This window comes from Syngnathus typhle, linkage group LG9 (assembly GCF_033458585.1).
Source record: "Syngnathus typhle isolate RoL2023-S1 ecotype Sweden linkage group LG9, RoL_Styp_1.0, whole genome shotgun sequence".
Classification (NCBI taxonomy): domain Eukaryota; kingdom Metazoa; phylum Chordata; class Actinopteri; order Syngnathiformes; family Syngnathidae; genus Syngnathus; species Syngnathus typhle.
In genome coordinates, this window is record NC_083746.1 from 9967305 (window position 1) to 9989969 (window position 22665).

The following is a 22665-nucleotide window of genomic DNA, read 5'->3' on the forward strand; positions in this document are numbered from 1 at the left end:
GATTGCTAAAAATACTATTTTAACTTTCCAACACTGGCGATAATACTGTGCAAAAAGTCACCATTCAGGAAGTAACCAATCATAAAATGATCATGCATGACACTACAATTGGAAGTTTTTTGTGGAAAGTGATGCAGATGTTTTTACATTGTCAGCAATGGCTTGGCATTATAGCTGCCTCAGTCTTTAACAGGCATTGTTTGTGACACAACTGTGAGTCATCAATATTCCAAGCGTGCATGAATGGTCTGGCATGTTTGTCACTGGTGTGACGGCTTTTTAATGAGCCAATCATAGAGACGACGTAACTTTCTGTCAGGACCTCACCTGTCTGTCAACGGTATTTTTATACGGAACATTAACCGACGCCACTGAAGACACTCCGAGCATACCAGACTTGTTTCATGGAATTCTTCACCTGACTTGTACTTCCTTGTTGAATGAGCTGCCGTTCCCTTTCTGACAGTGGTTGGTTGGTTGGTTGGTTGGTTGGTTGGTTGGTTGGTTGGTTGGTTGGTTGGTTGGTTGGTTGGTGTTGACTGAGTCATAAAAAATGTATTTAAAAAACAAAACAAAAAAAACCTGCAGTTTTTCATGTTTTATGAAACACGATGCGAACTTCACTTCTACAGCTCTGGAGATGCAATAAATAAATAAATAAATAAATTAATTAATGAATAAACAAAAAAATTAAAATAATTATTAATACATAAATAATCTGTGGTAATAAATAAATAAATAAATAAATAAATAAATAAATAAATGAATAAATAAATAAATAAATAAATAAATAAATGAATAAATAAATAAATAAATAAATAAATAAATAAATAAATAAATAAATAAATAAATAAATAAATAAATAAATAAATAAATAAATAAATAAATAAATAAATAAATGTCATATACAGCATATATATATATATATATATATATATATATATATATATATATATATATATATATATATATATATATATATATATATATATATATATATATATATATATATATATATATATATATATATATATATATATATATATATATATATATATATATATATATATATTTGAGGGTAAAAGGCCCAGTGACCAACCCAAATGAAGCTTCCCCTCCATCCCAAGTTGCAGCCTTTACAATTTGGAAAAATTGGTGGGGGAATCACAAGACTCATTGATTGCTTTTTTACCGATTTGTCACCCTCCTGCTGTTCCCTGGTAGAAGAAATAAAAAGGAAAACAAAATCGAACCTTGTATGTTGTTTGTGTGTCTTTGCGCTGCAGGTGCATTTGACGATGAGGATATCATCTATGATGAGGCGAGCGGGGACCCCATGAGGGACATGGAGATCATCCACAAGAAGCTTAGGCTGAAGTACAAGGATGATGATCTTCCCTATTATTGACAAGCTGGAGAAGACGGCAATTAGGAACGGCGACAAGAAACTCAAACCAGAATACGTGAGTCAGTCTCAGCAGGATGTTTGCACCCCCCTCCTCAGCCCCCACCCCACCCTCCCAGCAGCGTGGCACAAATAATCACCCTCCCACACACACAGCAAAAGCAGGGCGAGAAAAAAAGTGTGTTTTTCTTAATCTCCACGCAATGGGTCTCCCCCCTCCTTCTCACCCGTTCGCCTTTTTCTCCCTCTCTGAGATTGAAAGCGATCAGGGGTCAGGAGTGTGCCGCTGCAGAAATCATTAATAGAGAGTTACTTATTCAGTGGCCGACCTGGGGTCAGCGCCGTGGTCTAATGAAAGTGTTTCCACACACTTCTTGTTCATCTAAAGTAATACTTGCATCACCGAACATGTGGCCGCGTAAGCGGGGACAGCAGGTGATGCGTCTGTCTCCATCACATTAAAACTGTCGAGGAGACAGAAAACCCTTAAAGTCCCTGCAAAGTGAAAATTTCTTTCTAAATTTGACAAAAATCAAATAAGAATAACAACACTGATGATGCTAAAAAATGGAAATAAAATGAGACTTAAAAGATGTGCTCTGGAAATTCAAGCTGTTGTCCCCGCTCTCAATGCTCTCCATTGAATGCTCTGAAACTATAGAAAATGGATGGATAGATTTCATATATTTGTTGGAGCTTGAGCAGAGAACGTCTAAAATCCGTCAAAATGGTTCTGTGATTTGCCTGTAAATGTCCCACGATGCACTTAAGGAGGGGGATGTGGCATTTCAGTGGGAGCGACGTGCCCCCGCCACTGCGAGGCTCGGACCACTCATTACACTAACGAGAGGGGCTATTTCACCTGCCGCACGGCCCACCCCACCGCGGCCGCCCCTTACTCCCCCACTTGGCTGCGCCTCCCCACAAGCCGTGCAGCCCCACTAACCGCAGCCATTCAGCCAAGGCAGGTGGCCGCTTTGCGCACATAATTGCTGACAATTTTTGGCAATGAATAAAAATGAACTACATTAATCGCCAAAGGTTGCGCCAGGCAAGTCAAATCTATGGAAGACTTTCTTTAGATGGCAAGAAAGAATGGCGCTTATCAAAGGCTGCGCCGGGCTTTTAAGACGTGAGGGACGCGACGTGATTGTCTTGCCGTTGGGCCGGCCGGCTGTGTGGGCCTCGCTCAGCTGCCGCCACTCGCATATTTGCATCGTTATTCGACACCATTTAAATGCACACGTCTTTAAAGGCACAAGAAAGAAGACATGTTTTAGACTTCTGCCTGCATTTGAGATGAATACCTTCAAGTTCGGTTTAAGGGTTAAAAAAAAAGATTGCAATTTATTATGACGTGTAACTGTCAGATACACAACATATATTAGGGCTTCAACAAACTATTATTTTATTAACCAATTGATAAGTCGAATTTTTGTCGATTAATCCGATTAGAAAAATATTTCCATTGACAGTGCAGAAAATGCACAAACAAATTTATTATGATTCAGCTACTGGATTGATTCTTAATACAGGCCAAAAATATTGATCATTGTTGTCAAAATTACAAGCACATGTTTGATTTGCTTTCATGGATGACTACAGAAATCTAAGAATATTAACTGTTGAATGACTGCAATTGTGAGATTTGGACAATTTTAAATGAAAGTGTCAATTATGAAAATACTTTTGATTAATTGGATAATTGGTTTGTTACCAATTGGTTATTGTACCTCTGAACAACAAATATACATGTCATATATATACATATATATATGATATCATATATATAGCTGTGAATACGAGTACAAGTAATATATGTTGCAATGCAATACTTTCCGTTGTATTTTATGTCCTCCCAGTTGCTAGGTTGAGATGTCAAGCCAATGTCAAGAATCATAATAATGTAACATCAATAATAATCATTTTCCTAAATGGAAAAAAATCCCTCATAACAAACACACAATGACTTTACACCAAGACATACAGACAAACTCTGGTATATTTCTCCATTGTTATCAAGATTCGCTAACAACGCCGCAGTGATGTTTTTTTTCCGGTGCAATTTTCCCTGCCTTTTGTCCATACGATTGGTCTCACAAACAACAATAATGGCAAGGCAGCCCACCAGCGGCGCTCGGCGGTGGCAGGCGTCCAGTCACGACGGACCTTTTTATTAACACCTGCCTGTTAGGGGAGCAAGCTGATGAGGGGAAAACCTGGAGCGGGTTCAGGCCGTGTCAGTGGCCGTTTGCTGTTTCCATTTCACACATGATTAATCTCTCTGTGAAGACTTGGGCCGGGCGGGCGAAGTGTGTGTGCGCACCTCTTCCCCATGCGCCTTTCCCGCTGGCTGCGCTCTCTGGCTGCCTGACTAAAAAGGCCTTTAGAATTCCTGCGGAGAGAGATGTGGCCAGAGTGAATGCAGCTGGCTGGGGGTCAGCGTGTGGAGCTTTTTGCCGCCATTGTGTAATTGAGGCTCTGGCAAGGTTTTTTTTTTTTTTCTCGCTTCTTTCTAAAGGCGGTGTGATTGTGAAGTGCGCTAAGGGTTTGGGGAGGGAAACGGAGGCAAGGGGAGTGTTTCAGGGGGTGGGCAAGTTTTTATTTGAAGAGGCAGGTCAAGTTGACAGCAACAATAGGAATGCGTTCCGCTAATTTCCGTGGGGCCAAATCAACGATAATAGGCTCCATTTCTTTATTATAACTTTTCTATCTGGCGCCCTCCCATTCTCCACCCTTTTCCGCCGACAACGACTGTCAAAAAGCAGTCTCGGGTCTCGGCCACGCCATCCCGTTCGCCGTACAGTATTCTGACCGGGAATGCCAAAGAAATTCTTTTCAACACTCCACTGAAATGCTCACGTATGAGCTGCTGAAATGGACCAATGGCCGCTCGATTATCAAAAAGTTATTATTTAATCGTTGAGACTTCAGAGTTGGAGTACAGCCTTTCGACTTGCCAGTCCCGTCCTCGGACAAGTCGGTACAAGATAAAAAAGATGACGCAATTTCATGGAAACGCCATGACACATGGCGCTATCATGCCGCCAGTCGCACGCCACCCACGATTTGAACAATGATGAGCTGGAAGCGGCCATTCAGTTTCATCTGCACACTCTTAAGACACATTATCATGACATACAACCGTGATTTAAGTAGCGTCTCTTCACTCGTCCTTTTTTTTTTTTTATTGCTTTAACTGAACTTTTATGATGCATCCATCACTTTATTTTTGATGATGATAAAATGACATTTCCTCAAATGTGTCACCACCGTTGTGTAAGCGTGGATGATGTCATTCCTGTATGTCTTGATTCAATTGTCCTCCAGCCGGAAAGGCTGGAAGTCAAGACTGTGCTTAGTACAAGTAAAGGTTTAGTCTCAATTAGCAAACGTTACATACACGCTAACACAACAATTTGTTAGCACCCGGCTGAGCGTTTGCCGAAGTACCGCCACTGTCACTTAGTCTACCCCGACACAACATCCTGCCTCGCAAAGCTTAACCAGCCCGCAAAACTTCATTAAGCACTTCATCTAGCATATGGTCCCCATTTTCCAACAACATTTTCTCAATTCCATACAATATCAAAGAGAATGAAGGCCCTAAATATCAAAACAGCAAATATAAGTATGTTCAAAGCGAAAAGTCATTAATACCATCTGGCGATGCTCAGTAAATCACATGGGAGGGGAAAAAAAAACTCTTCTAGGGCCTATTATATTGAAGATGGTTTCACTGCACATATTTTGCTTTGTTGCCACATGTTTCTCACAATTGTAGCATTAGTGGCATGCTTTACAAGTGGCACTTTGTAGCCCGGAAATCCCCGCAGAGCACAAAGACTGTCCAAATACAATGAATAAAGAAACCTTTGCCTTTTTCAATTGCACCAATACCATAAACTCATTTCGTACTGCGGAAAACCTTTTTTGTTTTTTAGCCATGAAAGTGAGCGGTTCACTCGGCTCATGGCATTAGCACTGGTTAGCACTGATTCTGTTACGCCTCTCCTTTCTATTTTGGAGTTCGTCAAACACTCCTGTGGTCACACAATTTGTAGTTTGACCATAATGATCATGAAAATATTTCATAAATTGTCAAATTTCACTCAAGTGTTAAAAGATATTCATCCGGGAGCCTGTTTGCCCGCAAGCTAGCTTGCATCTTGTCGCGATGACGCATACATTGAGAAATATATAATAAATAACATATATTAAGAGCACATGTTTTGTTCATAATTTTTTTTTCATCCACTTGAAATTCAAGGTCTTTATCACTGATGAAAAATGATAGCCACCTCCATCATTCAAATTGCTCATCCCTGTCCTATTACTTCAAAGTGCTAACCTCAAATTAGCTCACTGAAGTTTCACTTTTGTTCATTCCTTGTATCACACACGCAGTCATTCACCTGCATATTGTTCAAATGTTCCTGACACGAAATCCCGTGCTACTGTCAGACAGAAGGAGTCGTTAATCAAATGATTCATGACTTGCCCAATAGCTACCCTGAGTCGGAAGACTTTTGTGTGCGTGTCATGTGTGTGTGTGCAACTGCAAGCGATGCAATAAATCAGAATGTTTTAAACAGGCAAAGCGAATACCGCTGCAGGGTCTCCAGGGCGCCACGATGAACAATGTTGCCATCAAAGTGTTGATGTTTGACAAGTGATGAGTCACTTCCCATGTCCAGAGAGAAGCTCACACCTGTATGGAGATGATTACAGGTAGATCTGGCTGGCCCTAATTGTACAATAAACGCTCGCTCCGAGCCCTAATGGCAGCCGAGACGCCAGACTGCCATTTGCCTGTCGCCAAGCTCCTGTGTGTGATTTTTTTTTTTCTTCTTCCTTCACAAGCACCGTTGAGATGATGATACGGTTACAGACTATTCAAAGCAAACAGCTAGACAAATTGCAATCTCAGATTTAATGTCTGACGGAAAAGAAGTGATTCACAGAATGAGACAAATAAGGCAATTTTATCCCTGCCGTCTTTCAGGACGGTTTTATTCATTGGATTTCTCAGGAGATGTTTGAATTTTAACGTGTTTTGTTTAATTCATTCATCATTCATGCATTCGTTTGAACTTAACGTTTCATGTGTTGGAAAGTTTGTGAATGCATTGGAGAGGGAAATGGAATTTAATACAAGGTCAAAAAGAAAAGTTAACTGGTTACACACTGGATTGGTTGCCAGACAATTGCTGGACAAATACAGAAATTGGTTTTATTCCATGAGGGTAATTTCCCTTTTTGGTGCTTTGCAGGTGGGGGCAACATATCTCTATTTTCATACAAGTGTCATTTCTATTTTTCTTTCAGGTATTCAGACAGACGAGAGGCCGCCAGCATTGGACAACTTAAATTTGGAAGTTTTTCTAAGTGTATGCGTTGCTCTTGGATGCTGCAATGGAATTCAGAGGTACGCCACCCCAAAAATTCTTATTCTCTACATTATAAACGGTTTAATTAATAGTCCGATTAATCAGTAATTAGGATTTTTTGTCCGCCCAAAATCAGCATCGGCCTCAAAAATGTTCACATCTGTCAGGCTCTATTATGAAGATACCAAACCTTCCCCAGTCTACTTCTAAAGTGCTTGTGGCTTCTCGCAGCCATTTTGTCTAAGTGCTATTTGAGCAAGGGCATTTGCCAAAGTCAAAATCTATCTCCATTTTTTTTTTGGTGGGTTTCTCCTCAATTCACACACATGAAAGATAAGAGCCCCCGAAGCTCCGAAAACGACCCGTTTTCAAACGACATCATCCTGCATGGAGATCAGAAGCCACATAGCACGCCGCCCTTGTTTAGAGAAGAATGCGCGGTATTAGCTTTAGAAAAGCATCATTAATGGAAGGATCAGACGAGGAGCAAGGCCGACTTTTATCCGCAGGTTCTCTGCTGGAGACGGTACATCATTTAGCGTAGAGAGGAGCACATGGCTCCAATCCTATACAGTGCATGTGTACAAGAAGGCATCCATGTGCATGTTTGAAGTCTGTCTCCGAGGCGACTCCGTGCTCATTTGGGTACAGGCGTAATTGCGATGCCGAGATCAAAGACGTACTGGCCCAGTGATGTTCCAGAGGAGACTTTAGCACACAGCCCTCTACTCTGTGAAACAGGGGCCCGCCCGCTGCTCGACGCCCCCCCCCCCCCGCTCCTCCCCCCTCCCCTCCGGCCCTGCGCTGCCCCTGCACATCCCTGCTCGTAAAAAATGATTAAGGCACCATTTGTCATGTGTTTATGACTTAGAGGGATTGCGTGATAGGGAATGGCATCTCCAAGAGTCTATCGAGAGGCTTTCTTCTCTTTACAGACGTTTCCTATAGCCCCATTTTTTTTGAGAGAGACACGTTAAAGCGTTGGTGACGATGCGGTGGCTGCGGCCGCAGCCTTGCCAGTCTTGGCATGTTTTCACTCCATCGGTTAAAATATTGTTTATTTTACAAGGCATCGACAGCTTTATCAGTTCGGGGAAGCCCTCCCGTTTCAGAATATGCCACATGGTTATGATTGTTTATCGTTTGTTTTAGCTTTCCCACACTTACCGAAACATAATTTAACTCGAAACACAATACCTGAATGCCGCGCTTTGGCTCCCACTGTTCTAGAAGAGAAAAAAAAAAGATTCAAAGTCTGCTTGCTTCAAGCTGTTTAGTTGTGAGTCACAGTTTGTTGGGAAAACTGACACAGAAAACAAGAATCAAGCCTTGTGCATTTTCACACACAAATCGGATAATAGTGGTTTCACAAAAGTGCTTAATGCTAATAGACAAGCTAATGGGAATTACTACCTTTAAAGGAGACGTCAAGTAAAAAAGCAAAACATGCACGAGTTGCAGTCTGTAATTTTATTTTCCATATTTTATGATCGCAAAGACATACAGAGGAAAACGATATGGTCTTTTGCTCCTCCTGCAGGCTACGGTGTCAATAAATATGCACACGGTATGTTAGCTCCTATCTACGTTAACGGCCACAGCTTGTTTAGCATTATCGACTTTCATCACGTTACCCTCCGTCACAGTTGTTTGGACGAAATCGAAAGCCGTTAAGACGAGAAGGGTACAAATGGGAGTAAATGGAGCACAAGATCTGAATGTTTCACACACAACGAACACAACATTCTGTGGCCACTGGCAAACCAAATTTGTAAACACATCTGAGAAGACTCTTGTTATTCCCATTTGAAGACTATTTTATTCCTTCCAGAATGTCAAAGTTAACACGCAAGCAATGTACAAAATCATACAAGTGAAACAATAACCGAGTAGTCACGTGTTAAGTGGCTGTGTCCTTCTTGGTTAAAATATTTTGTTATGAGGGTAATGTGAACCAAAAGAGAAATTACTCCGTTTGGCCTGTAGGAGGAGCTTTGATAATTAAAGTGAAGGAGAGGCCCCAGCCTAGCAGCAGTTGCCTCATATCAGCTCATCTTAGATTATTTCTTCTTTCTTCAACATGACTGATGGCACGATTTAAAAAAAAAAAAAAAATTGTCTTGACTTGTTTCTTTGTCTCGCTGTCGTGTAAGCTCTTTGTGCAGAGCGATAGCCTGATAAAATAAAATAAAACGTTCGTTCCCAAGCTAAGATGTACACGCCACAGGCCTGAGTCAGTCTTAATGGATCCCTTCAGCTTCAACTTAGTTTCAATAACAACACAAGAGGCTGTGCACTGAAACAGAAACAGATGGCCATCATAAAGTCCCGGCAGGCCAGTCGGGCCGCTTCTTGACTGTCCCTCGTTAATGAAAGGACACAGTCGACGTGTCTCATGTTGTCTTCTTTTGGTGCTGTGCCGGTCAAGCCTTGCTGTCTGTGCGGCTAATGAGATGGCAGACTAACAGTTTGGCCTGTGATGATCGTGTATGGAGTTTGTTTGCGTACCGCTAAAAGTGGTCCAATCTCGCTTTTTGACTCAGAGTGCACTTTGCAATGTGGGAAGACAACTTTGTTGAATGTTAACATAAAAAAAAAATAGAAATTCCCCATTATATTGCAATTACCCCTGCAAACTTGAGTTGTTAAGGGTTTTGTACAGTTGTCAAAATTAACTATATTTATATATCACTATATTTCATTCTGTTTTTATTCTGTTTTACCGTTAATCACAACTGAAAGTGACAAGCATGTCGACACACCTTTAAATGTGTGGGATGAGTCAAACCATAAGCCAAGGTATTTTTTTTTTACAGTCTATGTCACAGATTTTCTGGAACACATCTGTCACGATAAACATGGGTTTGTGAACCCAAAAAATTAAAAGAAATAAATTTAGAGTTGCCACATAAAAATCCAAAGACCTCATTATCAGGATTATTGTTTGGCTGTTGTGAACGGAGGGGGCAAAAAAAGACGCACGCTCAGTTGAGAGCATGATTGGCTGATGTTACGTATGTCCTTGATTACTTTCCCCTGGCTTTTATTCTAATAAGTGGCATCCTTTGTACTCCCTGGGACAGCTCGACAGTCTGACACACGATGAGAATAAATATTGCATGTGGTAGACATTAAGCTGTCATCTTGGGAGTGGAGGGAAAAAAAGACGAGATGGAGAAATCTGTGTGGTGTTCCTCGGCGCTACACACTTTGCTCGCTCTTGTCACAATTGTCACATGCTGACGACTCCCCCCGCTCGAGGCTGGGCCCTTTATTTTCTCTCGCCCAGTCAACTGCTGTGAATGACAGCACGGATAAGAAGAAGGATTTTGGGTGAGGTAGAACAGTCCTCTGGGATACAGTTTGAATTTCAGATTCATTTTAATTTTTTTCTTTTGTACCCAGAGCCCCTCAATTGCTTTACAAAGGACCTTCTCAAAATATCTCAACTGCGTATGCCGCTCTTTGTGGCCGTCCACTTGTTCTTTGACAATTGTGCTATGTGTTTATGGTATAATAAATAAATACATTTTTTGTACTCGTACTGCAGATAATATTCAGTCATTTTCAACACAACAGTATTCTGTGCTGAAACACGGTACTATTGGGTTCATTCTTCTTCTTCTTTCAAATTTTCACCGGCTCAAACTCAAGTATTCCGCCATCTTGTGGTCAAAAGCAGAATTAAACTGCCTTCAAGTGTACAGGAGAGTTTGGCCGAAATAGTTAACTGTTCAAAAAAAATCTTTAAAATAGTGTTGGAATAATTAGTTTTGCAGAAGCGCTGGTCGGCCTGAACCGGAGGTCTCATATCTTCGCTCAAGCCAACATATCTGTCTAGCTTTAGGGAGTTCTTATACTTCCTTCCTTTTCTTATCTGTGAGAGGCCCTCACTAGTTATGAACAGAACACCTTCTAGTTCAAGAGAAGTTCGTTCTCTTTTATACCTTTCTATTCATGAATTGTTGTTGACCGGGACAGTTTTTAAGTTATTACTCAATGTTTGTTTAAGTAGACTTCATGCAAGTTATCTCACATCTACTTAACGTTTGTTGGCGTGTATCCACGAGAGGTATCTGATTATTTACTCATTCTTATTATTGTGTGAAACGTAGAAAGAAAGTCTAGAGCATTGTTTTACAGGGACACGGCATCCAGGTTTGGAGATGGCAGCCGAGAACGAGGCTGCCAACCACCTAAGAACAGACTCTGGATTTCTGGGGTCACGGATCGGCCTCGCACCACACAACATTATTAGCTAGCTAAACAGCGTTGCTACAGTCACAATCTCCCCTCCCTTTAGTGTAGCAACGCCTCTTGTAACCAGGGCAACCCATAATAAAAAGAGGAGATAGCGGAAGAGGAGTCCAGAATTGGTGGAGGACTGTAACTGGGCCTTCTACGTAATTCTCCTCGCGAGCAAAAGGAATACTGGTTGTCTTCTCCTCTTGTTTCAGTGTATAAAATAATGTCTTATGGTACTTAGACCTGACAAATAGCGGAACCACAAACATGAAATTCGCAATGGAGGGCTATACAGCAGACCAAAAAAATCTGAAAAATTGCGGAACCACGAACCTGAAATCCACAGTGGAGGGCTATTTACTTTATTAGCACCTTTTAGTGTCAGACTTCATTTTTTTTTTACAAATATTTAAAGTCACAAAATATCCCCTCCAAATTCCCATGGCTTTGGATAAAAGATCTCAGAGTTATTTGGAGAAAAAGCATCTTTTCAAGGTTTTTCTTTTTAGTGCAATGTGAGACGACAGTCTTAATTAAAGCTGCCCCCATTGTGCGTGTTCATTGAGTCGTGTTTCCTCCATCGCTTTGTAGGCTGAAAGCGGTTGACAATATTACCGCTAATGTGCCCGAGCGTGTAAGATCTCCTCGAGAGAAAACGATGTATGAAGCATTTCCATCGAGTTTTGGCCGCAGGGAGCGCCGAGTGTCTGCACGCTCGTCGCTCAGGAGCTCACCGCTGGGAGGATGAAACACTTCCCACGGGGCCCCCTTCCTCTGTGACTTCCTGGCCTCAAAAGCCCGCCATGAGCTCGCACCTCATCTTTTAGTTTCCCTGAGCAGAGAGAGCTAAGAGGAAAGGGGGAGGAAGGGGGGGGGGGTGTTGTTGGAGCAACATTATACTGCTGTAAAAGATGCTCGGCCTCCAACCGTCATCTGTAGCAGGTTTTGGGCTCGGGTGCCAAGGCTTTCTCTGGACTTAATCCAGCAGAGTTTCTCGTCAGTAAAACCTCACCTGGCTTGTTTCCACTGCAATATGTCTACTTTTAGATACACAGTATGTGTCTATGGTGTTCAAAATATAGCCAATATCTCTTGCAATATGTTTGGGAAAAAACATTTCATAATATTGCAATTCATAAAAGCAAATAGTAAGTGGACATTTCGATTTCTTTGTGTGTCTTGGCATGAAGGAATTGACAATAAAGCTGACTCTGACTCTCTGACTCTGACTAAGTAAGATGCAGTAATTGCTTTTTGCAGAGGATAAAGAATATATTCTTTATGAAATTATTTTGTCTGCGTACATGTCCTGATGCATCATTTGTGTTCAAATATCGTAAAACTACACCACCATTTAGATTTTTGTGTCCTGCAGAGATAAAGCAACTTTAAACGTGACTGTCACAAGGCGTTTTTTGTCTAACACACCTAATCTCGTTATTCTGAGAACGACACTTTGAGTCCGCCATTATTTCGCCGCTCTCACGCCGTAGGTGACAGCCCACCTTTAGCCCGGCTTAGTGGCGTAAGCGGCTCTATTAAATCCAGCGTCTCGTCCGGCCCGGGTCATTGTCTCAGCGAGCTGCCCTTGTATTCTAGAACCTCCTATTGTTTTCTCCTCCTGAACCATTTAAGCAGATCAAAGCGTAGACAAAGCCACGGGGAAGCCCGAGGCATGCGGAAACACGGCAATTATTCGACCCCCTCCGGGTTAAAGACAAATCGAGCAGCCCCGGGGGGTGTCTCCCTGTGGGACATCTCTATTCACAACCAGTCCATGTGCCCCATTTCTTTTTAGTGTCATTTCCCAATTTGGCGTGATTTGAAAGTTCCACAATAGCAATTTGCCATACGGTAGCATTTATTGAATACATATCAGAATTTGTAGAAGGATTTCTAAACTAACAAAACTTCGTCGGAAAGATCACAAACAGCTTGTCGGCCTAGTATTGTCTGAGCCCACATGCTGGTGAATGATTAGCAGAAATAATGTCCCTGTCACCCTTAATCACATTAAAACGTGGTTAACATTTAATTTTTTTCCCCCCCACTTGATATGCAAGAATTTCCACTTGATTTGCGGCAAAGGCCATTGGAATTCCATTATGAAAAGAATAAAAATTTCAGGCTTCATTTGTTCGGGTTGGGGGTATAGCCAGAAAGTGCTGAGTCCTTCTATTAACCATATCATCTCTGAGATATAACGACAAGACAGACTATTTTGTGAGAAATATTTTCCTCGAAATAAAACCCCTAATTTGGCTCCATCAAGTCAAGTCAAGTTTATTTGTATAGCCCTAAATCACAAGCAGTCTCAAAGGGCTTCACATAGACAAAAATTGACAATTATTCTCAAAGCATCCCCTGATCTTAAGCTCCCAAATCAAGACTTCAGCATTCGCAAAGAAACAGATGCCCAATATTTGTGTTATAATAACACATCAAGCAATTACGGCTAAAGAAACGCTTGTTATACATAAGCACGTCCACAATTTATGCACTCCACAGGTACAATCGCGCAAATAATTGGAAAGGACATCAATACAAATGGCCGAGTGGCGTACGTCAGACGTCGGCCGAGTCGACAGAAGCACTTTTGGGAGCGTCGTTGATGCCGAGCGTGGCGGCATTTAATTGACAGTGCTTTGTCTGCGCACTTGAGGAAAGGGGGAGTTTCATGTTCCTGCAAGGTGTGTGCCTGCGCCTGTGTCACTCAACGCAAGGACCCAGAAAACCCCCCGCGCTCATTTGCAGCCGGCGTTCTCCATCTGGGCTTTGCATTATTAAAACGCTCCCTCAACCCGCTAGCAAGATCCTCTTCGTTGCACGGCTAACTTGGCTCGGCTCGGCTCTGTCAGGTCTTCACCAATTACAGTCGCAGCTACAACGGGTCCATTCAAAGGATCGCAGCCCTTGACTAGTGTAGTGAGAGTGATTTGTGAATCATTATTCAAGCCGCCCGTAGAGAACGGAATGCAAATCACGTGCCAAACAGGTGCGTGCTGTCAAAAGGGACAAAATACATCCGCTGTTATTTTCAATTGGCTCGGCGGACATCTTAGGTTTTACTTTTGACCCGCTTTTAATACCGAAACATTGGTGGATAGCTTTCAAAAGAGCCACATCAAAATTCCATCCACGCTCTTGACTCAGTGTGTTTGGGAAGACTTTCAGTCAAAGGCAACGTTTCCTGTCATGTCATTTTGATTGCTAATTATTATTGGAGCTGCCATTACTGTTATTGGCCTGTTGGTGCTCGGCCTCCTACCCTGTCTTTGATTCTTCGGCTCTAACCAGGAAACTTGGATTACACATAATGACAGGGACACTTTTCCAATCAATCCTGCCTCAGACTTGCGTCAGGCCGCCGTGTGAAAATGGATTTGCGAGCCGCTGTTCTTTCAGACCCGTACAATCTCGGCCTCCAGTGCTAGTAGTGCTAATCTCATAATTGCCCCCTCCCCCACCCGCACGCCCCACTGCCCTTATATTGTTCGCACTTAGAATTACCATTAACGCCATCTTTGCTAGGCTATGTCAGGTGTACCGCTGCACTGAAAGACAAAGACGAGAAGCACAAAGGGCGGTAAGGGCAGGTGACGAATGAATGGATGTGAAGGACAATGCCGATGATCTCATGAAGTTGCCCCGACTTAATTTAATGGCGCACCAATGGAACACATTGGGCATGTTAAGGCACCGATATCAAACGCAATTCCAATCTAATCCCCATCAACTCTTTCCCTGTTTTGTTTTTTATCAGGCTGATGAAGGAGTAGTTGGAAGTGTTGGTCATCCTTTTCAATGGCAAGCGGAGTCAAGAGGAGATGCACAAGTACGTCTGGCAGCACAAGAGGTTCATTAGTATTCCGTCCCGGCACGTTTTACTATCAAGCGCTTCCTCCATGCACGCCTTTAATTGCATGTGCTGATAGAATAATAAATGGCAGAGTAATTACCATTATAAAGCAAAGGATTCCTCTTCTTACCCAACAACTCAGTCAAAGGGTTTTCCTCTAAATTAAGTTTTTAACTGTCATCTGTCATCCGTAGGTATAATTATAACTTGGGCATTTTCAGTTTATTGTTCTTGTGCGAAAAACCTCCATGGAGAGAAAAATTATGACAGTAAAGTCTTCTTTTTTTTTTTTACTCCCCCCTCTCTGGGCACGGGCTTGGATTCTTTAAAAAAAAAAAAAAAGCTAAATGAGTCTACGAGCTGCTAATTAATCAAAGAACCCACTGGAGGGTTGAATGTGAAACAAAGTGACCCATCATATTCATTTAATGGGTTTATAGTAGAATGAATGGGGTCTTGCCGCCGCAGTGTGTCGCCATCAGAAGCGAGAAAGAAACACACAAACCGCTGATTGTGACTGAAGTGTGTCCCCGCCGGCACGGTGGGCAAGACCATCAAGGCACCTCGAGTACTTCTTCACTGCTGAACCTGATGAGGTCCGTGCATGGGCTGTATGCCTAAATGCCCCCCCACACCCCTTCCCGACCCCCAGAACAGATTGTAAGGGAGCGCCCAAACCAGTGCAGCACGTTCCACCCTGCTGGCAACCTCACTGATATCACACGCTCTCAACTTTGTCATGGTTGTGCTTTAGGCGGTCATTACAGGCCCAGGATAACTTCAATTACTGGTGAGCTGCTGAACAGTGAAAGTGGGGGCCCGCATTGATTGAGGAGGGCAACAATTGATTTTGCCCATTACGTCCATGAGAATGTTTCCATCCCGCGCGGATCTGCCTGCCCTCCTCCTGCCGCTGGAGATAAGGAGCCCGCGCATTGTGCCTGCCTAATCTGTGTGACGGAGGATGTCTGTGCCAAAATTGATGTCGCTTTTCATTCCTCTGTTTGGGGGCCCGGCCGGGGGCACCTCCTCCCTCTGTGTCTCAGTGTACACAGCCCGGCCAGCTGAGAGCTTTGTGTTATGGCATCGCAGCGTTCGCGTCAATACAGATGTTGATTTGGGGGGTTTAAGAAAAATTAACAATCTATCTCAGTGCTTTGAATACATACTTTTTTTTTTTCTTCGTCCCAACGAAAGGTCAATCGCAGCGCAGCTTCTGAGTTTAGTAATATCACATGTGGTGTCCCGCAGGGATCAATACTGGGACCAATACTGTTCAGCATTTACTTGTTTGCGCTTGGTGGAAATATACGTAATACTTGATTTTTAAAGATGAGTATATGTCGGCAAGTATCACTGCTGTGTTGGTGTGGCTGTGAAGACTCTACCCAACTTTTATTATTCCTCAGACTGTGCTGGGGCCGGAGGGGAAGACACCTAACATTTCTCTGTGATAACATCAGCATGCTCACTCTTTCCACAACATGACCGATGGCGCCGTTATTTATATATAAAAAAAAAGAAAAAAAGCCATGAAACACTTCAAAGGTTGTTGTTGGCGACGATAGATTACCACAAGCCAAAGTCGCTTCTTGGAGCATTTAGTCAGGTAGGCATCAGTGAGTAACAATATTAAGCCAATCTATCTTGCGCTGTAAAAACTACACTCGCTAACATCATGTTCCCAAGTCCTTTAACATGCATTATTAGGCAAGCTGGAGGTGACCATTATCTTTCAGAGTTGCTTTTAATGAGGGAAATCTGCATCTCTTGAAATGTAGCGTATTTAAAAAAAAAAAAAGCCCCCTGTTAATCCATTTCCCTTCACACCGACAAACCTTGATGCTGATTAATAGTAGTTAAGCTCACAAGCACTCTGTCAGTGAGACCGCAAAGAGAATGTATTAGCGGCATTAAATGCGGCATGAAATACGTATGTTGACCCCGGCCTGATTAGATGCTTAATTAAAAGCGTTCGACAGTTCCTGAGCACACTGGCAGGAAGAGCAGGAAGGCTTGACGAGTCGTAGTGATACACTGCCGCCACGTCACTTGTTTGGCTCGTTTGTCATCGCTGTCCGACTTGATTTTCCATGCATATAAATTGAACATCAGTCATCCGGGAGCTCTTAAAGAGGACTCGGGGGCGCAAACCATTTTGAAAACTACCAGTGTTGTTTTTGTTTGTGAATTATTCGTGGGGCACCGACCACTTGGGAGGGTTTTACGGTTCTTGCTCTTGCGGATTTTAACTTTTTTTTCCCCCCTGGCAAGATAGTACACAGAGACAGCATATAGTCCTTATTGTCAAAGTTTTGAACTGAATGAAATTTTAGTTGGATGCACCTGTCACTTTCATTAGCTGTAAAAAGCAGGTTTGTTTTCAACAAAAACTAGGCTATGCTGAAATACTTGTTTTTTTATTCTTCTTCGAAATGGACTGCCTCAAAATGTGTGTGCTGCCGTCTTGTGGTCGATAATGTAATTACACCGAATATAAACAGTTGTTTTGTGATTATTATCATTATCATTATTATTATTATTATTATGAAAACGTGGTGCTAGAGAAAAATAATTCATTTAGACAAGTTTACATGCATCTCTGATAAAAAAAAATAAAAAAATGTGTTAACCAGTGATTCTACTAAGTTTTGTCCCATCAACTGTTTCTGGTGAAACTTCCACTTTCCCCTAATGCAAAACCGGCTCTGAAAACTTCTGTCATGCTCAGTAAATGCGGAGCAGAACTCTCTCATTTCTACTTTACTCTTGAACTTAATCCAGTCTGCCTTCTTGCATTTGAACACAGTGAGATGTTATTGAATTTGATGTGAATTACCAAACACTATCGAGGCCTGCAGCTCTACTAAACTGTCCAGGCCTCTCTTCGCAACGCCGACTCTTCTTGCCGTCATGACCAGAGAGCCAAGCGGAGAGCCGCGACGAGACACGTTTACTGGGGCAGAAATCAATAGCGGCAAGGAATGGGAACCACAAGGCGTTGATAACAAGGCTGACTTCTTATCGGCCTCCACGCTGCCCTGGCATTGGGCAGCCGAGTAGAAGTCTATCCACAAATCAAAAAGAAACATAAAAACACCATCAGTTCATCAAACACTATCTTGTTCACACACTGTAATCCATCTTCCCTAAAACAATGCATCTGTCTTTTTTTTTTTTCCCTCGCTTGGCTTTGTGACAGAAAGGAACTAAGGCTCCACAGGCTGCAAGAGAAGATCCACAGCGACTCGGTGAAGGGCTTCATTGTGGCGCTAGTAATGAAATTCCAGGATTTTAAAGAGGAAGGCAGCCAGAGCGCTGTCAAGGTGAGCAGCCAGAGATGAGGGGTAAGTCTCGTGTGATCTGTCGAGCTGACAGTCGGCGACTGCAAACTGCTCTTCACCTTTACTCGGGGGAAGAAATTAGTGCGCACTCCACAGCGTTGTTCCATCAAGCCGAGCGCTCCTGGCTCTAAACAGCGCCATTGTGCTCCAGCTGTGCATATCTTTATCACTATATGTCTCTTCGCGCGCTGACAGAGGTTCAGCACAGGCTTTTTTTTTTTTCTCGGATCCACAACCACCTGCCGTCTGGCTCTAAATCCCAAAGTCACAACAGTGCTAGGTAATGTGACAATCTTGGAAAGCGGCAAGTTAAATCAGGTGTGAAATTCCACAAATAAGCTCTGTTTCAAGGATAAGTCGCAGCTAATGTCGCTTGCATGTCTTGTTTTCACGAGGCTCTTGTCATTTTTTTCAAGCGGTATATGCCAGAGTTGATTGAATTGAATTTTTGCAATTGAGTGCTACAATGAACCTGATGTCGTGAAACTGTAATATTAACCCTTTTTCAGTTGTGGCTGTTAATATAATAATAATAATAATGATAATAATAATGATAATAATAATAATAATAATAATAATAATAATAATAATAATAATAATAATAATAATAATAATAATAATAATAATAATAATAATAATAATAATAATAATAATGTTATAAAATAAAATAATAATTTTATCATCATATGATAAGTATACACTCAAGTCATATAAAAAATATAATTTTATAATTAAAGAAAATTCCATTCAGGAACAGGAGTAAACCGCAAAACAATAACAAAACAAAATGAGAGTAGCGTAGTGCCACAGCTAATGTATTTATGATGACGCACAGGGGAGGGGGGGATACCATAAAATCATTTAAATCTCCTTATCGTTCAAGACTTAAAAAAAAAAAAAAAAACTCCTTGATATTTAATGCAGCGGCAGTGTATTGTCCACACCCTTGGTAAGCCGCAAACAAAGAGTGAAACGTGTCCGTCCCAGGGGGGAGTGCCACCATTGTTGTCCAAGGTGGCGATCTGAGTGTCGGGTCCTCACGGCGTGCTCTCTTACTGATCCCTCTCTGGGCCTCATAAGAACATTTCTAATGCTGGTCTATTTAATGCCAGTTGTGGGAATAGGCCGCCTGAATGGGGCCAGTGTACGGGGGTATCACATTATTAGTAATCATATCTGCTTAAGCCAAGCTTGCTGCTCCAGATGGCTGCTTTCAAGTGCAAATGAACCAGTTAGACGTGTCTGCTTTAATCCATACTCAGGAATCACAAATAGCCATTGATTGATTTTTTTTTTCTTTTTTCCCCTGTCTCCCTCTCCAACCGGTGTTTCTGGTGGTATTGAGCTTGGATTAAATGGTCCCCTGAGCCTTTAAAGGGACATTGATTCTTCTAATTAATTGCACGCTGTTCACGAGCCGAATGCATAAAGCTAACTAGAATATTAGCACTTCAAGTCAATTATTTTGAGTTTGCAGGGAAGGGGAACAAATACTTACTGTATACAAAAGAAAATGTTAGAACTTGTTCTGGTTCCTTCAGAAGTTTGGTGGCGCCACAATCAAAGTCTTATTAACATTTTGTGCTCGTGCACATCAGAGTTGAATGAGGATTATTCTCTCAGTGGGAATTCAGGCGCCTCTCCAACTAAACATGGAGGCAAGTGTGTGCGCAGTTGAGGAGACTAGAGAAGAAGACATAAAAAGTGATTAGAGGAAATAAAAGCCACCAGAAGCTAGTCTTGGACGATTACTTTCAATTATTGCAACAAGCGGAGGATTTAATGTGACGATGAATAAAAAGCTGTACATATCAGTCTATATTGTATTTTTTTGTCATCTTATTCCAGGCAGACAACTGTTGAAGATGATGACATCATCCTTTTTCAAATTCACTTTGCAGAGGCCTGGCTGACAAACGCCACTCACTGGCTTTCTCCTTTCCGTCCGGTAAAATCAATTCCCTCTCTGTGCCGAGACGCGGGTTCGCTAAACTCTGACAGCTTTGCTATTTAAGATGGGGATCAGCCCCCTACTCCAAATTGTAAGGAGCATATTACTCTCCAGATACTTCATTAATCTCCATCACGGCTGCTGCCGCTGTCACAGCTGACAGTGGCGACAATACCACCTGCTTCTCTCCCCACTTGTGCAGATAATGCATGTTTTTACAGTAGGCCAGATGTCTACACTCAATAAAACATTTGACAAAACCAACCTGTGTGTGTTTTGGGATGTCTGTATCGAGTGGGGAAGCGGCATGGTCGCCGTGATAGCGCCTCTGCCCACCTCTGATTAGAGAATTAAAAAGACACAGCTGACACTGACTGCAGCACAGAGGGGACTATTGTCATTAAATTTGTTAAGGGAGGATGATTTTAGGCAAGGGAGGATGATTTTAGGCAAGGGAGGGGCGGGGTGGTGGGTGAAACCAGAATATGGTTTGTTTCAGCCAAGAAAGTGGTCATTTTTAACTGTCAGTGGTTAAGTGATGGAGGTGACCTTTTGGAATTGTCTTGTTCAGTCGCTCAGCTCTGATTGATTAATTACAGTCGGAGAGAAGAGCGTCTTTTGTAACATCTTTGTTCACAAAGCTTTCTCTTCCAAACTAGCTTTAAGTTGTAATAAAACTCCTCACCACTAGATGGCACTCCCACATGTTTATATCCGTTCGAAAAGAACAAGTTAATAGAGACTCTCAACTTGTACAAAGAAGGATTCCACAGACCTGTAAACATATTCATACTTAATTCAGACATTCTTTTCAAAAAGTGCATTTGCATTTCAAATGTCAAAAATGGAAAAAACAACAACATAAATGCACATTCAGAGTCCTCCATAAGGAAAAAGATTTTTCTGAATCCACTTTCATACCCTGTATAATAAGTCTATATTTTATAATATTCTGAATAGATACAAATCATTCAGACCAGCCAGAAGTACAACCAGAAAATGATTCATGTTGAAGTACTATTTTTCTTTTTCCTTCCCCAGTACTTTGTGTGTAAGTGTTTGTGAAGCGTTTATGTTGATGGAATTGGACGGCCACATCCAAAATAAGATTGCATTCTCGGCGGGAGTCCGCACAAAGAGCACTAGATCAGCAGCGCTTTGCCGGATCTCTTGTAAACCATTAAAGCTGTGGAGAACAAAATGCCCTTTTGGAATGGCAAGAAAAAAAGATTGAATCAAATGGTAATTTTTCAAAAAATACTATTGCATAGCGAGATTTCAGGCGAGGATGCTTTAGATGTTGCAGTGCATCTTTGGAACACTACCAAGCGTCGTATTTGTCATGAAAATAAGCGGGATTATAGTCATCGTGGTTCGAGATCAGTGCTAAAATATAGGTTGCCGTTTACTGCGGTGAGATGCTGTGAAAGACGACTTACCAATAGCATTAGACTCAGCTTTGTTTGGCAGCTTTATTATTTCAAGCATTTCAGAACCTCAGGAAGTTTTTGTAAGAAAAGTGTCGCCAAGAACGTACACGAGATTCCATACATCAACGTGTTGCTTTTATAATTGAAACCATGCAACCCCCCTAAAAAACCCACAATGGAGACAAAAGTGAATTGATGATGGCGTGGACCACATGGAATGGGGATTCCTGCGTTGTTGTCTTGATGATGTGCAAGTTGTTCATATGTGGTGTAGTTTGTTTTGTTATTCATCCAATGACATAATTCTTTCAGGAGACGTAATGATGGTATTTAGTGTGACCTAAAGTAATGTCTTATTCCGAATGAACATCCTTCTGCAAATGTTTTGACGTTTAGATGTTAAGTTTATGTTTTCAAATTATGGCAATAGAAGAAGCCCCTTTTTTATTTTTATTTTTTTTAGTTGGGCTTTATTGTTTGTCCCTGAGGCCTTGCGATGACGTTTTGTTTTGTTTTTACGTTGGGCTTTAGGAAGTTTGCTGAAACTATGGCGGAATGTCCATATCCGGTTAGCAACAGATGTTTGAAAAAATTTGCATGGATCCAGATTTGGACTGATTCAGAACCTATCAATAGTGTTAGTGAAGTCATGCATTTTTAGAAAAGTTTTAAAACGGCAAAGTGCCCTTTTCCGTGTCGTCACTTTTCTTGAAAATCGAGATTATAAAATTAAATGCCAACAGTTTGACCCCATTTTCATCAAATCTGATCAAATCATTTAAATGAATCAGTTTCAGAGTACCAACATAATGGTATGATTTACTTTTATGAACAGTGAAGATAGACGCCGCCTAAAGGGGTAAACGCTTATAAAACATAAAAGCAAAACTGTGACAAGTTCTCCCCCCGTAGATATGAACTGTCAGCACCATCAATCAAGCGGTGCCACTCTGGCCCGACAAACCGCCGTGCCATCAAACCCAAAAGACCACAGAGTGGAACGCTCCCTTTTAAGAAAAAACACATAAAAGGGAGAAAATT

At 41.8% G+C, this 22665-nt stretch overlaps 1 protein-coding gene across 4 annotated transcripts; it reads left to right on the forward strand.

Annotated features, from left to right (window-relative positions):
* The first annotated feature begins 5893 nt into the window (after positions 1-5893).
* LOC133159828 (obg-like ATPase 1) lies at positions 5894-18788 on the forward strand. 4 transcript variants are annotated; one of them, XM_061287204.1, is made up of 4 exons: positions 5896-6136; positions 6734-6833; positions 14804-14896; positions 18102-18788. In XM_061287204.1, the coding sequence occupies exons 1-4, from the start codon at positions 6081-6083 to the stop codon at positions 18195-18197; spliced, it is 345 nt and encodes a 114-aa protein (XP_061143188.1). In that variant the 5' UTR covers positions 5896-6080; the 3' UTR covers positions 18198-18788. The 4 variants fall into 4 exon arrangements, 3 of the variants coding, with proteins under 3 accessions (XP_061143188.1, XP_061143190.1, XP_061143189.1); XM_061287205.1 differs by having other exon boundaries at positions 5907-6136; positions 14804-14875; XR_009715753.1 differs by lacking the exons at positions 14804-14896; positions 18102-18788 and adding an exon at positions 10939-13082 and having other exon boundaries at positions 5894-6136.
* Positions 18789-22665: the final 3877 nt, after the last annotated feature.